This window comes from Manis pentadactyla, chromosome 5 (assembly GCF_030020395.1).
Source record: "Manis pentadactyla isolate mManPen7 chromosome 5, mManPen7.hap1, whole genome shotgun sequence".
In the NCBI taxonomy this organism is placed as follows: Eukaryota; Metazoa; Chordata; class Mammalia; order Pholidota; family Manidae; genus Manis; species Manis pentadactyla.
In genome coordinates this window covers 53592393-53613178 of record NC_080023.1, presented here as the reverse complement: position 1 = coordinate 53613178, position 20786 = coordinate 53592393, and the positions used below count along the sequence as shown (strand labels likewise).

The window sequence follows — 20786 nt, the reverse complement described above, 5'->3', positions numbered from 1 at the left end:
ATATATTTACATCCACTACCTTTTTTGCTTCTCCCCCTCACACAATAGTTATAATCATATAATGGTTTTTTGCATTAACTACTTCAGTTCTACTTAATCTATTTGGGGCCTCAAAGCACCATAAGTATGTTGAATATTTTAGCAATATGGTTTTACTTTTTCTTATTTGTTCTAACTCTTTTTCTTTTCTTATATGCCCTTTTTTCCCCAAACTCTCTTCATTTTGTATATTTTCTTTCAATCCCTAGTAGCTTTCTTCTATCTTCTTATTATGGTTCTCCACTTCGTCTCTAGTCTCCAGTAATTTTTGTGGGGCCAATTTTTATCTATTCGGTTCACTTTCTTCTCTCTGTCTCTACTACCTTGGAAGCTTGTTGCTTATTTTTTTACTGCCTCCTTTCAGGTATTTTGCCATTTAATTCATTCTTCTTACCAGCAGAACAGGGTAAAATTAGAAAGCTTATCAATATCTTCCTGTTCAGAGATGTTGGTCTCCATTGGTCAATTGCTTCAGATTCTTGGGTCAAGTACACATTCCTTACTAGGAGCTGAGTCAGAAAACCTTAACTCAAGTGAAGCTGATTTTGTAAAGAGTCCAGCACCTTTAAATATATGTCCTCCTCTTGTTTATTGTGCTTTTGACCACATTTTTTCAATTTAGTAAGAACATATTTTTCAAAATACTGTTTAAATAACTCACAAAGCAGTAAGCAATCAGTTACTTGTTCGGTCAGAAATATAAGAAAATTATTATTATGTGCATTTTACTTGCCCTTCACCATAAAAAAATCAATCATTATTAAGGCCATACAGCAAAGGAGCTGGAATGTTCGCAAAGGCAAATACAAGCTCTTAAACCACTTACATGATGATTTTTACACACGGTCTTTACTCAATATCTGAATACTAATTTTATGGAGCCTGTATAATACAATAATAAACTATTATCAGTGTTAATGCCAAGGCATAATAGAAACTGAGAACTGGAAAAATAGATTCATATAATAAATGCTTAGAGGCAAAAGTTTAAAATCAATATAAAGCAAAAGATCCAGCTGCTATACACTTAAATTAGAAAAATATGGTACAGTTTGTACCATCAAATTTGTTCTCATAATGGGTTTAGAAAAAGGAAGAGTAAAAATTTACAATTTTTTGGAGCCACATACTTTAGTAAAAATGTCCTTCATTAAAGATTTAATTTTATTTTGTTTATCAGTTTTATGCCAGCACATGCCTCTATGGCCTAATGTGGAAAGGAAATGAAAAGCTTAGAGATCTTAGCGTTAAAACATTTTCGATGAAAGTGGCTTTCAACCTTAGACATTTTTGTATGTCCTCTGTGCCTAAATATTGCTATTATGTGTACAGTCCTCATATTAGAGTGCAATTTGTCCTATGGTGTGTAAGTGCAGTGGGTTATGGTCAGCAGGGGGGAGTGTGTGCTTCAGGTGAGTAAAAATTGAATCCAAAGATTTGCATGAAGGGCAGTATTATAGCTACTCTTTAAACTTCTTGTCAGAGCAATACTGTCAACTTTTGATTATTCAAAAGATGACCAAAATGCAATGAATTTGATTATTATACCAATTATATGTAAGCTGAAGAGGTTCCCATTAGTATCATTTATTAAAATAGGGTCTTACTACTAAAATGAAAATCTCACAAATCTATGGCCAAAATTTGTGCACACTAATTCAAATAGATTTCTTAATAAAGTCATTATGCATAATTTATTATACACTTGAAAGATATTTACTAGCCTCTGTGTTCTTCATCACTAAGCTAAAGCTTCTTGTCTGACCCTCAAAATGACTTACCCATTGAAAATCGTGATCCAGCCATGGTTCGTCTTCTCTTGCCAAATGTAAATACATTTATCCTCTATAGTAGACATATAAATGATTATCAAGATTTTTCTAAATGAACCAAAAACTTCCAAACATACGACTGTATAATCAAACTAAGACACAAAGAATAAACACTGAAATTTAGTGAATATTAATACATCTCTCTTCTCCCTTCTCCTATCCAGTCAATGCTGGTGGGCTGGGTACCAGCAATGTGGCTAAAAGGCGTGTAAAGCAGAAGGGAGAAGAATGAGTAGGGAATGACTCATCCACAAAAGGATGAATTAAATCCTGAATAATCAAGAGTTGCTCCAACATCAGCTAGACACCTCTTGTTCTCTATTTTTCATTCTGCCATTTTAGTTTCATACTATCAGTTCTTTCCATTGTTTAATATGGTAGAACAGCATTTGAAAAAATGCTGGAATGTAAACGCAACAATGGTAAGCTATTATATTTGTAGTTTTTCTAAAACTAATCATGCTTTGTTGACAAAAATCCAAAATATTTTTTATGTAACAATGCTATGCTCATAATGTTTAAATTCATAAGTCTATACTGAAAAACAGTTTCATCATTAGAATTGGCCTTGGGTATTACTTAATATTATATGTGGTCATGGTACAATTAGTATAATATTTATAAAGGGGGCACATCTAAATCTTTGCCTAACTATAAAATTTTCTACATAGAAAAATGAAATGAGTAAAAAAGCATGTCTTGTATTATTTCCATTTTTTTTCAAAATCATTATAAATAGAGCAGCAGCCTCATCATTAAATGTAAAATACATTAAATTCTATCAAATATCTCTCATTATCACTGCTAAATTGAAAATTTAATATATACTTTAAGGAGTAAAATGGGAATTGTTAGAAATGACAAATGTGAGTTAAAACTATTTAAAATACTTTAATGCATCTACCAATATTGGAATAAAGTTATTTTAAGTTTTAATAAAAACATTTCTCTAATACCATTTTAATTCATTTATAATGTCATTTGTGTATCATTAGAAAATTTGTAATATCATTAGAAAAGAATCTAGTATGTTGCTGAGAACAATTTCAACTCGCATAAATTTATTCCCCACTTTTCACTAAAAATTACATTGTATAAAGGTATATGTACATTTGCATACATTATAATCATATTATTTTTCTAAATTTCTGCATATTAATTTGACCATCTTTTGAAATGACAGGTCAGATTTTTAAAACAACAGCACTCCATTAAAGACATACAATTTATGCAATTATGTAAAATGCAATGCTGTGTTTTTATAACACCATTTCTCCCATGGAAAGAGGAGAGTAAAGTGGGAGGTTAGAAGGAGAGAGAATTTGAGTGGTCTGACCTTCTGTATGCATCTTAGCAGATAATCAGATCACAAGTTGACCTTAAAATAAAATTTTATTCTTGGTTCACTGGGAAAATTTAAACAAATTTAAATTAAAATCTAGATGTAGGAAATTTTCTGAAGACAGATTTTATTTGGCTATAAACACAAACTCTATAATTGCATTTGTTAATTAAATAGAAATCCTCAAAGTATTCATTCTTTAGCATGACACAGATGTCATGAAAAATTTTAATTCCCAAACATTGAACCAGAGTCTGTCTTGTGGTCAAGTTATTTTCAGAGAATTAAGTTATATTTACATATAACATAACAATAAGTTAAGACAGTGAAAATTTTAAAAGTTAAGTAAAGTATCTTATATCAGCTAGACAAAATAACGAGTTAGAATATGGAACATACACACACACACAAACTCACACACATGTACAAACACACTTCAAATTAAGGTTTTGGTATTACATATTCAAAGTCCATGTTGTTTGAGTGGGAAAACCCACAAATTCTATTTTTTTCCAGATATTTCAGAATCAACTATGATGATTATATTCAAAAGCTCATTCCTATTAATTAGATTGGCCATATGAATTATGCAAGTACATATATATATTTCATCAGTACTTTCAAACTGGATATGTCAGAATCACCTGTAGGTTTATAAAGCATATGATAAAACATCTTTTTAAACTTTATTTCAATTACTAATTATTTAAATTCTCTAGTAGAAATTGGTTATTTTTCAGGTTAAAACATTTTGGTTCCTTTTCTCTTGACTTAGGTCCGAGGTATGGTACTGTGTACTCATTAATGCCCAAACCTACACAATTCTTCATGATTCATAAATTACATGTGGAAATACGAGGATATTTGTTAGTCCATAACTGAATTTTCCATGAAATATTATGAGTTGAGCTACCATAGCCTCAGTCAAAGATGTGTTCTGTTTCCTTCATTAAATATCTTCTTTTAGAATTTTGAATATTTGATGTTATATCTACAGAGTTCCCATTTTACAGAGAGAGATCAATAAATGATTGCATGTAATTTGAAGTTCTTGACTCAAAATCCTATCTCAGAGTGATGAGAAATTAAAAGAGTATGGACTTTGGTGTCAGGTTCCAGGTTTAAGTCCTATCTCTGCGACCCACCAGCTGTGTTATGTAGCTAAGTGATTTAAATCCTCTAAGACTCTGTTTCCTCATCCATAAAGGAGATGGAAAAAAAATCTGTGTCATAGGGTTATATATTTTCCTAGCATCTAGGGGGAGACCACATAAATTGTCATGTACTGTGTTTAATGTTAAGTGCAATGGTTCTCAACCACGGGAGGTTTTGCCACTCAGGGGACATTTGGCAGTGTCTGGAGACATTTTGTCTTGTGGCAAGGAGGGGCCATTGGTGGTGCAACGGCTGGCATTCAGTGGGTGGAGGGCAGCGGTGCGGCTGGCTGCCCTACCGCGCGCAGGACGACACCTACACCAAAGGTTTACCCAGTCCATAATGTGAACAGGGGCCAGGCTGGGAAACTGATTTAGGTTAAAAGAGACAAGATTGAACTCAAGCCTCTTGTATTCCTATGTTAGCTTGTAACTAGCTATTTTATAGATTATTTCATAACTAACAATGGTGATTTTGTTTCAAAGTGAACTTTTATTGATTTCTATGTTTTGCTTACGATCGTCTTCCACACCTACCATTATTATTATTTTTATATTGTATACTGGTATCTTGCAGCTATAATAATTTCTAAGTTTAATGTTGAATATTCACATTCTAAAAATGAAATGTTTCCACCATAAATATCAGTTGCTTCTTTTTTCGTTATTTGCTATTTGCTAAAACTTGCCTAAGAAATAAAAAAAAAAGAGGAACAGAAACCTAAGATATTGTTTAAATAATTATTTCCAGTACTAATATATAGAGCCTAAATATCCATTTATTTAATTTCTATCTTCTGATAATTAAGATTTTAGTTTCCAAAACCATTCAATTTCATATATATATATAGAACTGTTAAGTCTGAAATTAATATATTTACTGAATGCAAAAATATTAATTTAGCATAATGTATACAATAAAATTATTATATAAAGAAATCTAACAGCTTTGTCATTTAAAAATCTTAATTATTCTTTTTGTTGTTGTTGTTATACTTAATGCTATCATTTGCCAAACATACCTGAATCATTTTCTTTGCCAAATAATACAAATAATAGGGGGAATAGAATTCTTGAATATCCTTTGAAATAACATTTAAAAACCTGAGGCACTGGCCTTCAGCTTCATTATATGCTGTTAGTTTAGAAATCTAAACATTTATAATTTTCTTTTGAATAATAAGCTTGTTTAAAAGAAATAATATGAATACACCTTGGTTGAAAATACTCTCTGGTAGTGTGTAATCTTCAGAATGTTTTAAATGCCAATAGAGCCTAGATGTTATTTGCTAAAGCAACAATGTTCTGGTAGTTAGGGTTCCAAGTAAGAAGTAAAATATGTAGAAGTGTTATCAGATCAATGGAGTGATGATTATATCCTAAAAGATATCCATTATATAAAATTATTGTACTCACAAGTCATTTGAAGAATTTGGTAATCTACTGCTTAGCTTTGAAATTTTGAAAGTATGTTTTATGCTTACTTCTTTTAGCCAAAAAATAAAAACCTGCTTGTTCATATTGTAGGTTCACATTTTCAAAACTGGTCAATTAAATTGTACCTTTAATTTAAATCTTTATTCACAAGCATGTGCAAATTGGTTATTTACCACTCTGTGCCATAAAAATAATGATATCCAAAAAAGGGGGCAAATATGTATTATATCATTCCTCATTATAAATATTGCTTTGACTGCAAACATGTTTTCAAGGTACAATTTTGGAACCTGCCTTTGAAAATTGGACCCGACATGTCTAAATGGGACTGTAATCTATTAGTTCCTGCAAAATGTTTGCCTCTTTGCCAGCCTGAAATATTGAGGTGTGATACCAATTGAATCAGTACATACACCCAATGTGTGCTTTCTTCATGCAGGGATTTGAGACGGCTTGGAGTGACTCTTGTCGGTCACCAGAAGAAGATCATGAACAGCCTTCAGGAAGTGAAGGTGCAGCTGGTAAATGGGATGGTGCCCTTATAACTTCATTTTAATGTCATTTCGTCAAGTGAATGATTCTGCACTTTGTAAACAAGCCCTGAGATTTATTTTAACAAAAAAAAAAAAAAAAGGAAAAAGGGAACACAGTGATTTCTAAACCTTAGGAGAGCATTTGTTTCAACCACAGAATTTGTAATCAGTGTTTTACTAAAACCTCCTTATCTTCCTCCCAGTGTCTTCATTTTTCATGAAACAAATAGAACCTGAATGGAATAAGAACATGAGGTTAAACATGTACAACAACAAAACCCTTCCTGCCACTTCTACAAAATTTTATAAATGAAATATATAGCTATATATCGCACCTTTATAGACTGATTTAAGGCAGCCCCTTTCAAAACTTCCAAGAATCTACTTGAAAGGAAACATTTTATAGCCATTTGTGGGCTAACAAAAGCTGCAATTTACTGAAGTTTACTTCAAGTCTTAATTGTCTACATAAGTGTATTGAAGAGCAATATGGTTAGATAATTTCTTAATGGATATCTTCTTTTGTAATTTTAAAATGCTGTTACACAGCATTAAGTTATAGAAACTAGTGTATAGACATGTTGCTTGATTGAGGACAGGTACAATACAGGGTGTATATTTATTTTTCCTTGTTATAAAATTTACTTTTAGCTGCTCTTCCAGAAGCTATTAGGTAATAATTGTGTATATATTGTATAATTTGCTATATACCCAGGAATCAATTTAAGTTGGAGTTTTGTGTGTGTGTGTTTGCACATGTGTACATTACCATTCTGCTTGCATTTTTAATAGTGTTTTAATTTTAGCAACATACATGAGCAAGTGTTCCAGAGTATAATATAGAGAAGCAGTAAAACAAAATTTAACAAAGCTTGTGTCCTTTTTTCCTCTCTGTGTCCAAAAGCTTATAAATCTCTTTATTCGCTAAGAGGAAATGTCTATACGGTTAAATCCCCTTTGGCTTTTTAAAAACACTTTCTGGTATCTGTGGCAATACAGTTCTTTTAGCCATTAATCTTGCACCCCTGTAAGAAATGTCACCTTTCTGAGTCCCAGAAAATATCTTGTCAAGTGAAGCTGACATCGAAGGGCACATTTTCAGCAGGATATAGAAGGATTTAACTGGGCATGCTTCTGTTAATGTTGTTAAATCCAGGCACATAGCACTAAGCATTACCCCTAAGTGTTAATCCTTTGTAACTATTTCCCTTGTGGGTCAGCTCCAGAAATTTTGATACTAAGGCAGTAATGGAATGATGACGAATATGTATTTTTTTCCTTCAGAATTTTCTCTATTTCAAGACTTAACAAGTTTTATTTGTTGAAGGCCATTCATTCATTTGGCACTTTTATCTTGTATTCAGTTACACTGAATTGAATTTGTTTTGATAACCCAGTTGGAAGTATTATTTAATTGGCCTTATTAAGGAATATAATATATATATCACAGTTGGTTTTTTTTCTTTCTTTTTTGACTTCCTCCCGCTGTGCCCAGAGGGGCTATTGTTCCAGACAGCATTTAGGGCAGGGTGCACAGAAGGGAGAAGACCTTGGGACAGGAATCTTGAACCACAGGAGGCTAGGGAGCAAAGGCAAGCCAGCATCTCTCCTCTCCCTCACCCTTGGTAGATATACAACACACTTGGTGACGACATTTATGGTACAAATTATTCAGTTTATTAGAACTTGACCAAAACTGAGCTCCTGGGTAAAATACCAATTTTTTTAGTATTACACTTAGTAAAAATCATGGAATGACATGCAATTATTCAAAGGAACATGGCATTTAAACAAAACATAGCCTACTCATAATTATCAATGGCAGCAGTGTATTGGAGAAGCCTGGATTAATGAAATCCATAGGAAATATACCTGCACTATATTAATAGTACTCTCTGTCTTTCCCAAGCACCTATTTTAGTTGAATGTTAAGACATACAAGAATAATTTGGAGAAATAAATTCTTTCTACTGTGCCCACCTTTCACTCAAGCAGTAAAGTTACTCTTTGCTAAAGAACACAGCAAAAAAAAAAAGAAAAGAAAGAAGGAAAAGAAAAAGTTCTAAACAATTTTCAAATGGTATTTTGAGTTCTGTCCAGTTAGGGCTGTAATACCTTATTGGGTACCATGAGTCCACACAAACTGTGCTTCAAGTATACTCTGTTATTTTAGTGAAATTGCCAGAGAAAAAGAGCAAGATGGGTTTAACATTGTCTTGATAAAATCACAAGCAGGCAACACCAAGACTAATTTGTTAATTTTAAGAAACATTAAATTAAAAATTAAACTAATTCCTTTTGTACAAGATAATTTGAATGTGTTGCATTTTATTGAATTTTGTAAAAATAACTGAATCTAAATGATAAAGTAACAATTGAGAAACTTCAAATTAACAAAAGACATTTATTTAGAAGAGAAGTTACCATAAATTTTAGAGCTGATGGAATGAGCCAAATTACTTATACATCACAAAGATATTTTCCAAATTTTCTTCCACTGTATATGTTCAAAGATAATTGAGAGATCATGATAGAGTACAGCTAAGTGATAAGGCTTTGAGGTTACAAGGTAGATTTCCTCTTTTTCACAGAACATTATAAATTAATGAGTATCAATTTTACTTGTTTCCTTTGTGATCTTGGCGTTCATTTTGGAAATTAAATTGAGATCAAAATGAAATACACACATAGATGTCATCCATATCTCACTTTCGTTGAGAATTTCTAAGGAATGTCAACATGATTTTAGAAGATATAAAAGACTTGCAAATAAGATGCAGCTTCCAACCCCACCACAAAAGAGGAAAGAATTCCTTTCTAAATATTTGCTCACCACTGGATATGTCACCAATTTCGAAGTGCCAATCTTATCTATAAATGTGAAAAGTGGAACAAGGAGAGGCAGCAGCTTTTGTAAAATGCACTGAGGCAATAACCCAGGGCAATTGACAAATCTTGATTGTGTGATTTCTTACGCTTTTGGCTCACTTTTTCATCCACCAGACAACCAAAAGTGAACCGTAGTTTCAATAATTTCAGCACATAAAATAAATTTATCAAATAATACCTAATGTTATCGTAATGATTTGTAGCAATACCTTAAGGGCATGAATCTTTCTCATCGTTGAACTTTGAAAAATAGGTACAAGCAGGGAGTAAATTGCAACTTTCTGATACCTTTTGAAGTCACTCAATTTGCTACTTTTATCAATAATAATCTGTTTCCTAATCTTTCCATTTGCTCACATGTGAAAATGACATAAAGTCAGTTGTTCTTGGCCATTGAAATGTATGAATTGTATGTAAAAATGTAAAAATATTGATTTTCCCATTTAGAAAAAAAAAAAGTTAATATGCATGGTCTTTTATTTCTTGATTTTTAATCACCCCAAGGTAGTGTTCTGAAGTTGTAGGATTACGATAAAAATTATATTTCAATATTCTATTCAAACTTAAATATAGCCAGCATGACTCATTTTAGAGTTGCCCAAACAATACAAAATATACTTAATTCAGTTTGTAAGAGTTTTAACCAGTGCACAATAGTGAAGAGTTTCACATCTCAAGATTAAAATGAAAAATCAGTATCAGTTGAACACTTGTGTGTTTATATGTCTGCCATTTAATTTCTATGGGAAAGTCAAAGATTTTTAACACCATTGTTTCTCCCATTAAAAGTGGATTCTCAGAAGCACAAGTAGAGTTATTTACCAGTGAGAGACATTTTTTGCTGTCATTGTGCAATGGATGGTGAATGCTTTTTGAGTCAGATGTCAGAAATTTACTGGATGTATGATACTGCATAGTAGAATAACATCCTTTCCTCACTGTGTTCTTTCTGAAAATGAGAAGAATGCAAGTATAATAGTAAATTGTCTTTGCTTATGTCCTGCCAGATGTTTAATGTCAAAGTAAAAAAAAAGTAGGTACAATAAGATGATGATGATGATGATGATGATAATGAATAAACAATCAAAATGCTAGTTTTATTTGAAATTAATAGCTAGAATAAGTCATCATTTTTTCAACTCTGTAACACAGCTGGTTCCATTGAATATTTTTCTCTATTATGCTGTTAATTACATAGTAATGTAGCAAAGGAGAAATACATAAGAACTTTCTTTTCATTTCTTGTTGATTTATGAAAAAGTCTTCTTACATATAAATGAATGAATGCTCTTGTTCAGAATGACCATGTAATTATTACTTAGGAGAAGACAAGGATTTTTTTTCAAAAGTCTATTTATAATAATCAGAATCAAATGTCATTTGTTTCTTCTAAATCTAAATGAAAAAAACTTAAGGTGGCAAATATATCATTTTTATTCAGGCTGGGCTAATATTAACAGCATAAATTTTAGTGGTCAACATATTTGTGAATCTTTAAACTGTTTTAGTTTTACAATTAATTATTTAAAAGTGTGTAAATTTCATACATAACTGTCAGAATAAAACTTAGACTAAGTCGTTTGTTAATACGCTTATTAAAATTTCTTAGTTTCCGGCAGGTCAGAAGCACCTGTGTTGCATATCTTAGTCTATGCTAGGCTTCAGGGTATCTCAAGTCCCTGCCTCAACATTAATTCAAGGAAACATTAGCATTTATGTATTTTTTCCCCCATTTGAAGCTCTATGTGCATTTGGCTCGTGTACATGTTTTTGTAGTGTAAGATATGAAATTTTATATTTTTTCAGAAAATTAAAAAACCCTTGGTATACAGTTATTCTAATTGTCATGTTTGACCCTCCCTCAAAAGTCTTTAAACTTAAAGGTTTTGTATAATGATTTCAGTTAGTTCTAATAAAAATGTTTGGTTTCCTATGCTAAATATTAAAATGCAATCAGCATTTTAATCAATCATTTTCCTCAAAAACATATTCATGAATCTTTGCATTGGAATATTTTTGCAACTGGAGTTTGACACAGATTATAGGACATGAGCATAATTATGTGGGACCTATTTAGAACTGGTTTGTGACAGTGTAATACATTACTTGAGAAAAACAGAAAATGCTGTGTACCATATGCAAAAAAAGACTTTTTGACGACTGGTATTAGCTGGTCATCTTCTTACTGCCAAGCATCATCTTATAGAGTGCTTTTTGAGTCAGATGTCAGAAATATACTACATGTATTATGATATTGCATAGTAGAATAACATCATTTTCCTCATTGTGTTCTTTATAAAACTGAGAAGAATGCCAAGTATAATAGTAAACTGTTATTAGCAAATATAATAGTAAACTCAATATAATAGTAAACTCAGCATTAATTCAAGGAAACATTAGCATTTATGTATTTTTCCTCCATTTGAATCTCTGTGTGCATTCGGCTCGTGTACTTGTTTTTGTAGTGTAAGATATGAAATTTTATATTTTTTCAGAAAATAAAAAAACCTTTGGAATACAGTTAATTCAATTGTCATGTTTGACCCTCCCCGAAAAGTCTGGTAGAGGAGTTGCATTCTTAAAAGAATGTCATTAAGCACAAGTGCCCCTCTTCTGTCCACATTGTATCATATGGGTCTCCTTTTGTAAAGAGCATACCAAACAACCTGCTACATTTAAGGCAGTGTATCATATTTATATTTTTTTGTGTTTACCTTACTGACATCACCATGTGTAGGGAAATAATCCATAACTCCTTTGCTTATGCATAAAATCACTATTACAAGGGATATCATTTAATATTTAATGGAGACGCTGAGTTGTTTGGCACTGAGTAGACTGTTCTTGCCCTTGCTCTGCCATAGAGGTAAAGATTCTATGTAAAAGGAATTTCCCCCCCAATTCTTTAGGTACTCTTGACAAGGTAGGAGGGAGAAATGAGTGGTGGTTCAAAAGTCAACATTTAATAAGAGTGCACTATTCTGTATTACAATTTTTCACTCTTACATTTGAGATACATTATATAGTCTCCTTTACTTATGAGGAAACCATGACTCAAAGATGTTAAGAAATTCCTCAAGAACTGACTGCTTTTGAAGGTAGGATGAAACCCATGTTTATTTGAGATCAAACCACTATAGGCATATATCAGAGACATTAAAGTTTCAGTTCCAGACCACCAATAAGGTGACTATTGCATTAAAGCAAGTCAAATGAACTTTTTGGTTTCTCAGTGCGCAGAAAATGTTATGCTATGTTTACACTATACTGCATGTTATTAAGTAGGCAGGAGCATTATTGTCAGGAAAACCAGTGTGCATACCTTAATTAAAATACTTTATTGCTAAAAAATGCTAGTCATTATCTGAACTTTCAGTGAATCATATTTGCAGCTTTCAGTTGCCTCAGTGTTGAAGGCTGTTGACTGATTAGAGGGCTGGTTGCTGAAGGTTGGGGTGGCTGTGGCAACTTCTTAAAATAAGATAACAATGGAATTTTGTGCATCTACTGATTCTTCCTTTCATGAACTCTTTCTCTGTAGCATGTGATGCTGTTTGATAGCATTTTATACACAGCAGGATGTATTTCAGAATTGGAATCAATCCTCTCAAATCTTTCTGAGTTTATGTCATGTTCTAAATCTTTTGTCATCAATCAGTCTTCAATCTTCATCAGGAGTAGGTTCCATCTCAAGAAATCACTTTCCTTGTTAATCCATAAGAAGCAAGTCCTCCTCCATTCAAGTCGTAATCAGATGCCCCAATTCAGTCACTTCTTCAGGCTCCACCTCCAGTTCTAGTTATCGTGCTGTTTCCACCACAGCTGCAGTGACTTCCTCTACTGAAGTCTGGAGCCCCTCAAAGTCATATATGAGGATTGCGATCAACTTCTTCCAAACTCCTGTGAATGTTGATATTTTGACCTCTTCCCATGAATCACGAATGTTCTTAATGGCATCTGGACTGGTGAATCCTTTCCAGAAGATTTTCAGTTTACTTTGCCCAGATCCATCGGTGGAATCATATCGATAGCAATGAAATGTATTTTTTAAATAATAAGATTTGAAAATCAGAATTACTTCTTGATACTTGGGCTTTGTAATGGATGTGGTATTAACAGGCATGAAAACAGTATTAGTCTCACTCTACATCCCCAGCAGAGCTCTTGGGTGACCAGGTGCATTGTTAATGAACAGTACTATTTTGAAAGGAATCATTTTTCTGAGGTATAGGTCTCAACAGTGAGCTTAAAATATTCACTAAACCATGTTGTAAACTTGTGCTGTCATTCAGGCTTTGTCCCATGTATAGAGCACCAGCAGAATAGATTTAGCATAATTTTTAAAGGCCCTAGAATTTTCAAACTTGGAAATGAACATTGGCTTCCACTTAGTTACAGACGGCATTAGACACCAACAAGAGAGTAGGCCTGTCCTTTGAAGCTTTGAACCCAGGCATTGATATCTCCTCTCTCACTGTGAAAGTCCTAGATGGCATTTTTTCCCAATTTAAGTGTGTATGAGTGTGGTTTGCCTACACTGAAAATCTATTATTGAGTCCATCCACCTTCATTCATTAACTTAGCCTGATCATCTGGATGCCTTGCTGCAGCTTCTGCATCAGCACATGCTGCCTCACCTGCACTTTAACATTATGGAGATGGCTTCTTTCCTTAAACTTCATGAACCAGACTCTGCTAGCTTCAGACTTTTCTTCTGCAGCTTCCTCAGCTCTCTCAGCCTTCAAACTTAAAGAGAGTTAGGGCCTTGCTCTAGATTAGGCTTTGGCTGAAGGGAGTATTGTGGCTGGTTTGATCTTCTATCCAGACAACTCAGAATTTCTCCTTATCAGAAATAAGGCTATTCCATTTCATCATTTGTGTGTTCACTGGACTAGCAGCACTCTTAACTGTCTTCAAGAACTTTCCCTTTGCACCCTCAGCTTGGTGAACTGACACGAGAGGCCCAGCTTTAGGCCTGTCTTGGCTTTCAACATGCCTTCCTCACTAAGCTTAGTTATTTCTAGCTTTCCATTTAAAGGGAGAGATTTGTGACTCATCCCTTCACTTGAACTTTTAGAGGCCACTGTAGGGTTATTCATTGGCCTAATTTCAATATTGTTGTGCCTCAGGACACATTTCAATATTGTTGTGCCTCAGGACACAGGGAGGCCTGAGGTGAGGTAATGGCCAGTCAGCAAAGCAGTCAGAACACACACATTTCTCAACTAGGGTCTTTTGTGGGTGTGGTTTGTAGCACCACAAAACAATTACAAAAGTAAAATCAGAGATCAAGATCACAGTTCACCACAAGAGGTATTAAAGATAAGCAAGTGTGAAATTTGTGAGAATTACCAAAATGTGAAACAGAGACACAAAGTGAACAAAAGCTGTTGGGAAAATGGTATCTATAGATTTGCTCAACACAGGGTTGCCACAAACCTTCAGTTTATAAAAAACAAGACATCTGCATTGTGCAATGAAGAGAAGCAGAACAAAACAAGGTATGCTTGTACACTGCTCTCACTCCACAGCTGACCCTGCTGTCTACATAATGGAATCCTTCAGGTCAGACTTCGAATTTAATAGATGCTGGGACTGAATGTTAATGAGAAAAAATGATGCACACGTTTTCAAAAAGCAAAGTGTAAACAGTGGGTGGGAAACAGAGTCTGACTGATTATATTTCTAACATATTTGGTTTTAAAAAAAGCCAAACTTTAGGATTAAAAATAATCTTCCACATTTGCAATCTTTTCACTTAGTAGCAGCATAATCTAATTCAGTATCTTTCTAACATATTTCAGTTTTCTCAACTATAAATGCAGAAAATTGCAATCAATAATTATTATTTATTTCCAGATATAATATTTGAACTACATTTATGAAACTTTGAAGTCTACCTGTGATTTACTACCAAATTGTTACCAAAAGTAAAATAAGTTGATACTTAGAAAATACAGAGTAGCCATTCAAATAAAGTTTTATATGAAATTTTAAATCTAATTCTACTTGAATTTGGCAGGCAAAAAAAATAATGAATTGGAATGAAGCTGGCAGAAATATTGAACTACAGATAAATGTGTTTTCACAACTAGAATTATTAGTTCTTAAATCATTCCTCTAATTTTTTTGTTTATTATGAAAAATAATAATATGTTGAGGTTATTAATTTCATTTTGAAGTTTCTTAGTGATCTTAAGTTTCCAGAAAGTAAAAGCTTTTATTCAATCCTTGTAATAGTCCTATAAGTCAGACATTTATTCTGTTCTACTTATTTATTTGTTTTGGAACAGAGTTAAAAATGAAGACTATGAAAGGCTAAGTGACTTTCCTCAGGTCACATAGCTCATTAACATATCCCTTCTCTCTTTTAAAGTTAACCCTCCTGCCTCTGAGTTCCAGATGAACCTTGCCTGCCTGCTTTGGAATTTATTCCGTCAATTGTTCCTGGGCTTGAATATTCTTAGTTCACAGCCTCTGGGCTCCCTGCACCTCATCCTCCCCATCCACATGAGGAAATACACAGCACTGGTGTCTGCATCTACATGGCAAATCTTGTTCGGTCACTTAGTAGTTGTGTGAACTCAGGGAAGCCATTTTATCACCCTGCATTCAGTATTAAATGAGAAAATAATATAACTGTTAAGAGAATTTAAGATTACATAGAGAGCGAATGAAAATAGTGCCCACTGTATAATGATTCATCAGTAAACGTTGCTTATCTTTACCTAGCTTACTTTACTTTACCATTTCTTCACTGGCAAAACATATAAAATAATTACCTTAACTTTCATATTTCTTCCACTCATTCATTTCACTGCAACCTTTCCTCCCATTTTTTGTTTTAACTCAGTGTTATCAAAACTTTCTAACAGAAAATTTGATAAAATTTTAATAAATTCTCTTGTACATATAAGCCAGCTTTCACAATTATAAACTCAATGCCAAACTTGTTTTGTACATAACTCCTCCAACTCTCTCCCATACTAAAAAAAGTCCAGATATTTTATCATTTCATAAATATTTCAGTCTGTATCTCAAAAATAGGATTGCTTTTAATATAATCATAATACTATTACACTACTTAAAAATTCACAATCTGTTAAAATATTTTCAAAAATCTAATCAGTATTATCGTTATCATACATTTTTTTTACAGTTCCTTTTACAATATCCAAATGGTCCCTTTATTTACTATAAACTGGCAGTTGTACTCACAGATTCAGGTATGTTAGATTAAGATTTGATTTTTTTATGAATACATCATAAGTAGTTTTATGTACTTTCATCAGTGAACAACAGAGACAAGCTATCTTCCTGTGATGTGAACAGTAATTAATGATCATTACCAAATCATTACTCATTAATAATTTCAAAGTGGTGATTTTCATCATTCTTTCTTCATTTAATTGTCACACTACTTTTATGAAGACTAATTTCCCTTCATCAACTATTTGGTGATTCTGAGATAGAGTTTGTATAGACAAAGCAGAACAGTTGATCGGTGTTACATTTCTGTTATTATTTAAAAGTGATCAAATGTACCCTCTGGGCACTGGACCTGATGTCATATTTTATTGGCCTTCTTTCCTCAGTTTCCCTATTCTTATCTTGACTAATGTCTGAATAGCATTAAGAAGTTCCTTTTAATATTATGCCCACTTTATGCCCCCATTCTTGGCATCCAAGAACTCAATCTTTTATGTTTTGCTTACATTTCTGGACATTTATTCTGTCATTTCCAGTATCTTTTATTATCCTGCCTTCCTTTTAAATAATAAATTTCAGGATTCTGTCATTAGTATGACACATATCATGCTTTACGTTTACCCTTGGAAATTGCATCAATTCACAAGTCTTCAATTTTAACACACATGGAAATGGTATTCCATGTTGAATTTCCACTGCTAATTTTTTTCCTAAGTGTAGCTCCATGTGTTTATATATTTACTGAAGATCTCCAACTGGCTATATTGTGTGCATTTGAAAATCACTATATCCCTAACTGACCTCCTTGCCTTCAATACAATTTACGTCTTCTCCCATATTCCCAGTAGAAGATACTACCTTATATTAAGTAACAAAGGTAACTATTCAAAATTTATATTTTAAATTTCATTTGCTCTCAGTTCTATGTAAAACTTGTAAAATTTTATTAGTTTCACACTGAATCTGTTTCTCAGATAAATTACTATCAAATATAGAAAAATAAGAAAAGGTCAAAAGTAACAGTGAGTAGAAAACATAGCCTAGAAAACTGAATTTATCACTAAGAACTGAAGAGTCACTCTTAGTGGTTATTCTATTTTATGCATTTCTATGATGGGAATTCAATAGGAACCTCATGCCACTGAGCAATCAGTTATAAACATTGAACAGCACATTTTTAACCAAAATTTCTGGCTAGTATAATTTTGGATCATGAAAGGAAAAATTGGAAGACATGAAGTTGCTGTTGACTTTTCCTTTGTACAAATAAATACATATCCCCAGAGAGAAGGTGCTCTGAACTGTGTCAGAAATAAACTCACTTGGATTATGCTGAAAAAATTTTAAGATAGTAAAAATGTAGTCATTTGATACTAAAAGTTATAGGCATCAAATATTCTAAGCTAAGGAAGGCAGTAACCTTGGGGAACAGAGCTTGTCTGAGAGAAAGGAGATGTGTAACAAGCAGCTGTTGATCAAACAAGCACCTCAGCAGAAATGAGAGCATCAGCACAACTCACCAACCCTGAGGGGCTGAGAACAAAGACTGGGTCCTGGAAACAAGACTGAGACTCAAGAAAGCACTGCGCAGGAAGATACTCTTGGTTTTACGCCCTTTCAGCTTTCAGAAGGTTTTGTAGGCATGCTCTACTTCCAGGTAGTGGAGAAAACCTGAATATATAAGACTCAGAAAAATCAAGGAGAAAATGAAATAAAGGAAATACATATAGAAATTTTACAAAGATATTTTTGGATAAGTGATCCAAAACTGAAGTTCCTAAAGCAGAAATTATTAACCTTTATAAATGTTATTTATGCTTGTGGATGATAGCTTTAAGGAACTGGGAACCCTGTAAAACTTTAGAATTTTTCTATGTATATTTTGGAAGATAGTATTCATAGTCATTAAATAGTGAAGGTTAACTGACCTCAAAATATTTAAAAAATTATGACTTGAAGTAATCGTTGAATTTAACCAGTGATTTCTTGTATCTGTAAGCAAACAATTTGCAATGGGACTCTCCTATTATTTACACTTATTTTTCTAAAGTGTTAATTTAAGTACTGAGGAGTTGTTTTGAGAAATTCTCCTAGGACATTAACTTCTCATGACCAGTAGATAAAAGATATTGATAGTAATAGCTTCACAGTATAGTGGGACTTAGAGATAACATAATCTGATTTCTAATTTTTTATGAACCAAGTGGAAAACTATACTAAACATGAAAAAAAAATTCTTCTATGTAGCTAAAACAATGATATAATCAGGAAAAACAATCTTAAAAATATTTTTTCCTTAAAAAATAAGAAGTCACCTAACTACCAAATTATATGAATGTGAATCTAGTAAGTTTATTTCACAACAGGATTTCTAGCACAAGTTTTATTGTGTTAAACCTAAACTAAAAGCTTATCCCCAACTGGTGTATTATATGCCTACATTATTTCAGTTGCTGTCATTAACATGACTTTTACCTTAAGTAACACTTCTGCTATTAGTGTTGATATTTTGACTCTTTAGATGAGTTTTAATAGTTTAGATAGATCCTTTTTCCAACACTTACTTATTCATTTACTCATTTGTTTAAACACTTATTATGTTAGGTACTCAAGGTCCTGACACGGTCTCTGCAGTCGTGGTTCAAATTCTGGCTCTATCACTTACTAACTGTGTGATTTGGGGAAAGTTTGCTTATATCTCTATCCCTTAGTCTTTTCATCTGCAAGATGAACAATAATAAATCTACTATGAGTGCTTCCCTCTTCCCATACTCTCTATGATCTTGTCAAAAAGGTTTCCAAGCTCCCACCTACCTCAGGATCGTTGTCCTGTTTCCTATACCAGGAGCAATCCCCCGCCCACCGCCGCCAGAAACTCTATGTCTTGTTGTTCTTATTCTTAAGGCCTCTGATTAAATGTTTGCCAGGGTCAATTAGCTTGTCTGAAAGTATTACACCATTGCCCATCTTTTTTCATCATGGCACTTTATTTCCTTCAGAGAACCTTACAAATATGCGTTTGTGTATGTATTTTATTGTTTATCATTTCCCTATGGAATGTAAACTTGTTAAAAGCAAAAGCCAGGCCTTTTTTGCTGACTGCTGTGTCCCCACCACCCAGCACCATTGTTAGAACATCATATGTCTGAAAGAAATTAGGAATAAAATATTCATCACTTTGTGGTGCAGAATAAGACCCAAATAAATGCTAGAAATTATTAATCCTAGTAAATGCTAGGCAAATCTTTCCTTTAGGTTTTAATCAATTGAGACAAGATATAAGAAACCAAAGGGAGTTGAATAATTATCAGATGAAGCCCTTATAGGTCCTCATATTTAAGACTCCCTGGTACCACTGAATTGAAGAATTTGCTTTGAATATGAGAGAAAATTGGAACTTTATCTTTCCCCTTTCCAATCAAGACTTTTAAGCCACCTGTTGGTGAAATCAGTTGCAAAGTTGATTTCAAATACAGTTATACACTCTTCATATCGAAGATGTTGGCCTACATCATAGATTCAGTTTCTGACATAGTAGAAAGTAGAAAAAATTATAGACAGTACCTGAATCACCAAGCCTTCTTCTAGGAGGTTGCAAAACCTGGTCAAGATGTGTTTCTTTGTTATCAGTTTTGATGTACAGTAGCTCCCCTTACTAATTTGTACAATATGGCCCAACGGGCTTTCTGTATTTGTATTCTGTAATTTTTCCCCAATAAAGAAGAGCAAATAAATGGTAGAGTAAGTGAAAAGGGTGTTTTTCCATGACTCTTCCAAGAAAATGGAATTACTTATGGAATAATTTCTGAGTTAAAGCAGGACCATAGGAAGAGAAGTTGTTAATTATCTCCAATCATTGCTATTGAGGTTATTATTTTTATTGGGATTTTCAGAATATTATCTCTAACTTCAAGAAGCTGCAACTGATCAGGGTAGATATACCAATAAGTAAATTCAATAAAGTATCGTGCACACATGAGGTTTTAAGAAGTAAGAAGGAATAGTTGATCTCTGAGGACTAAGGTAAAGTCTCTTCATGAAGTTTACATTCTAGAAGTTTACTGTCCAATATGGTAGCCCATAGCTAAATGTGGCTATTTCATTTTAAGTTTGAATTAATTAAAATTAAAATTTTAATTCTCCAATCTCACTAGTCGTATTTCAAGTGCTCACATGTGGCTGTTCGCCATCCTTTTAGACACTGGAGATACAAAAGACACCTATCATTGCAGAAGGTGCTACTGGACTGCCCCAGTCTAGGAAACTGACAGTCTTATATGTTATTCTGTGTGGGGAATGTCTTAGGGCAAGAAGAGAGCAAAGAAAACCAATTAGATTAGAAATATAGTAG

The 20786-nt window shown here is 33.1% G+C and overlaps 1 protein-coding gene across 9 annotated transcripts in view; it reads left to right on the top strand.

Moving 5' to 3' along the window:
- Nucleotides 1-8377, top strand: part of EPHA5 (EPH receptor A5) — a 368176-nt gene extending 359799 nt beyond the window's left edge. For all 9 annotated transcript variants that reach the window (XM_057502277.1, XM_036918159.2, XM_036918158.2 and 6 more), the window contains one exon: nt 6244-8377. In XM_057502277.1, the coding sequence (XP_057358260.1) occupies nt 6244-6349 (106 nt within the window). In that variant the 3' untranslated portion in view covers nt 6350-8377. The remainder of the gene's footprint in view (nt 1-6243) is intronic.
- Nucleotides 8378-20786: the final 12409 nt, after the last annotated feature.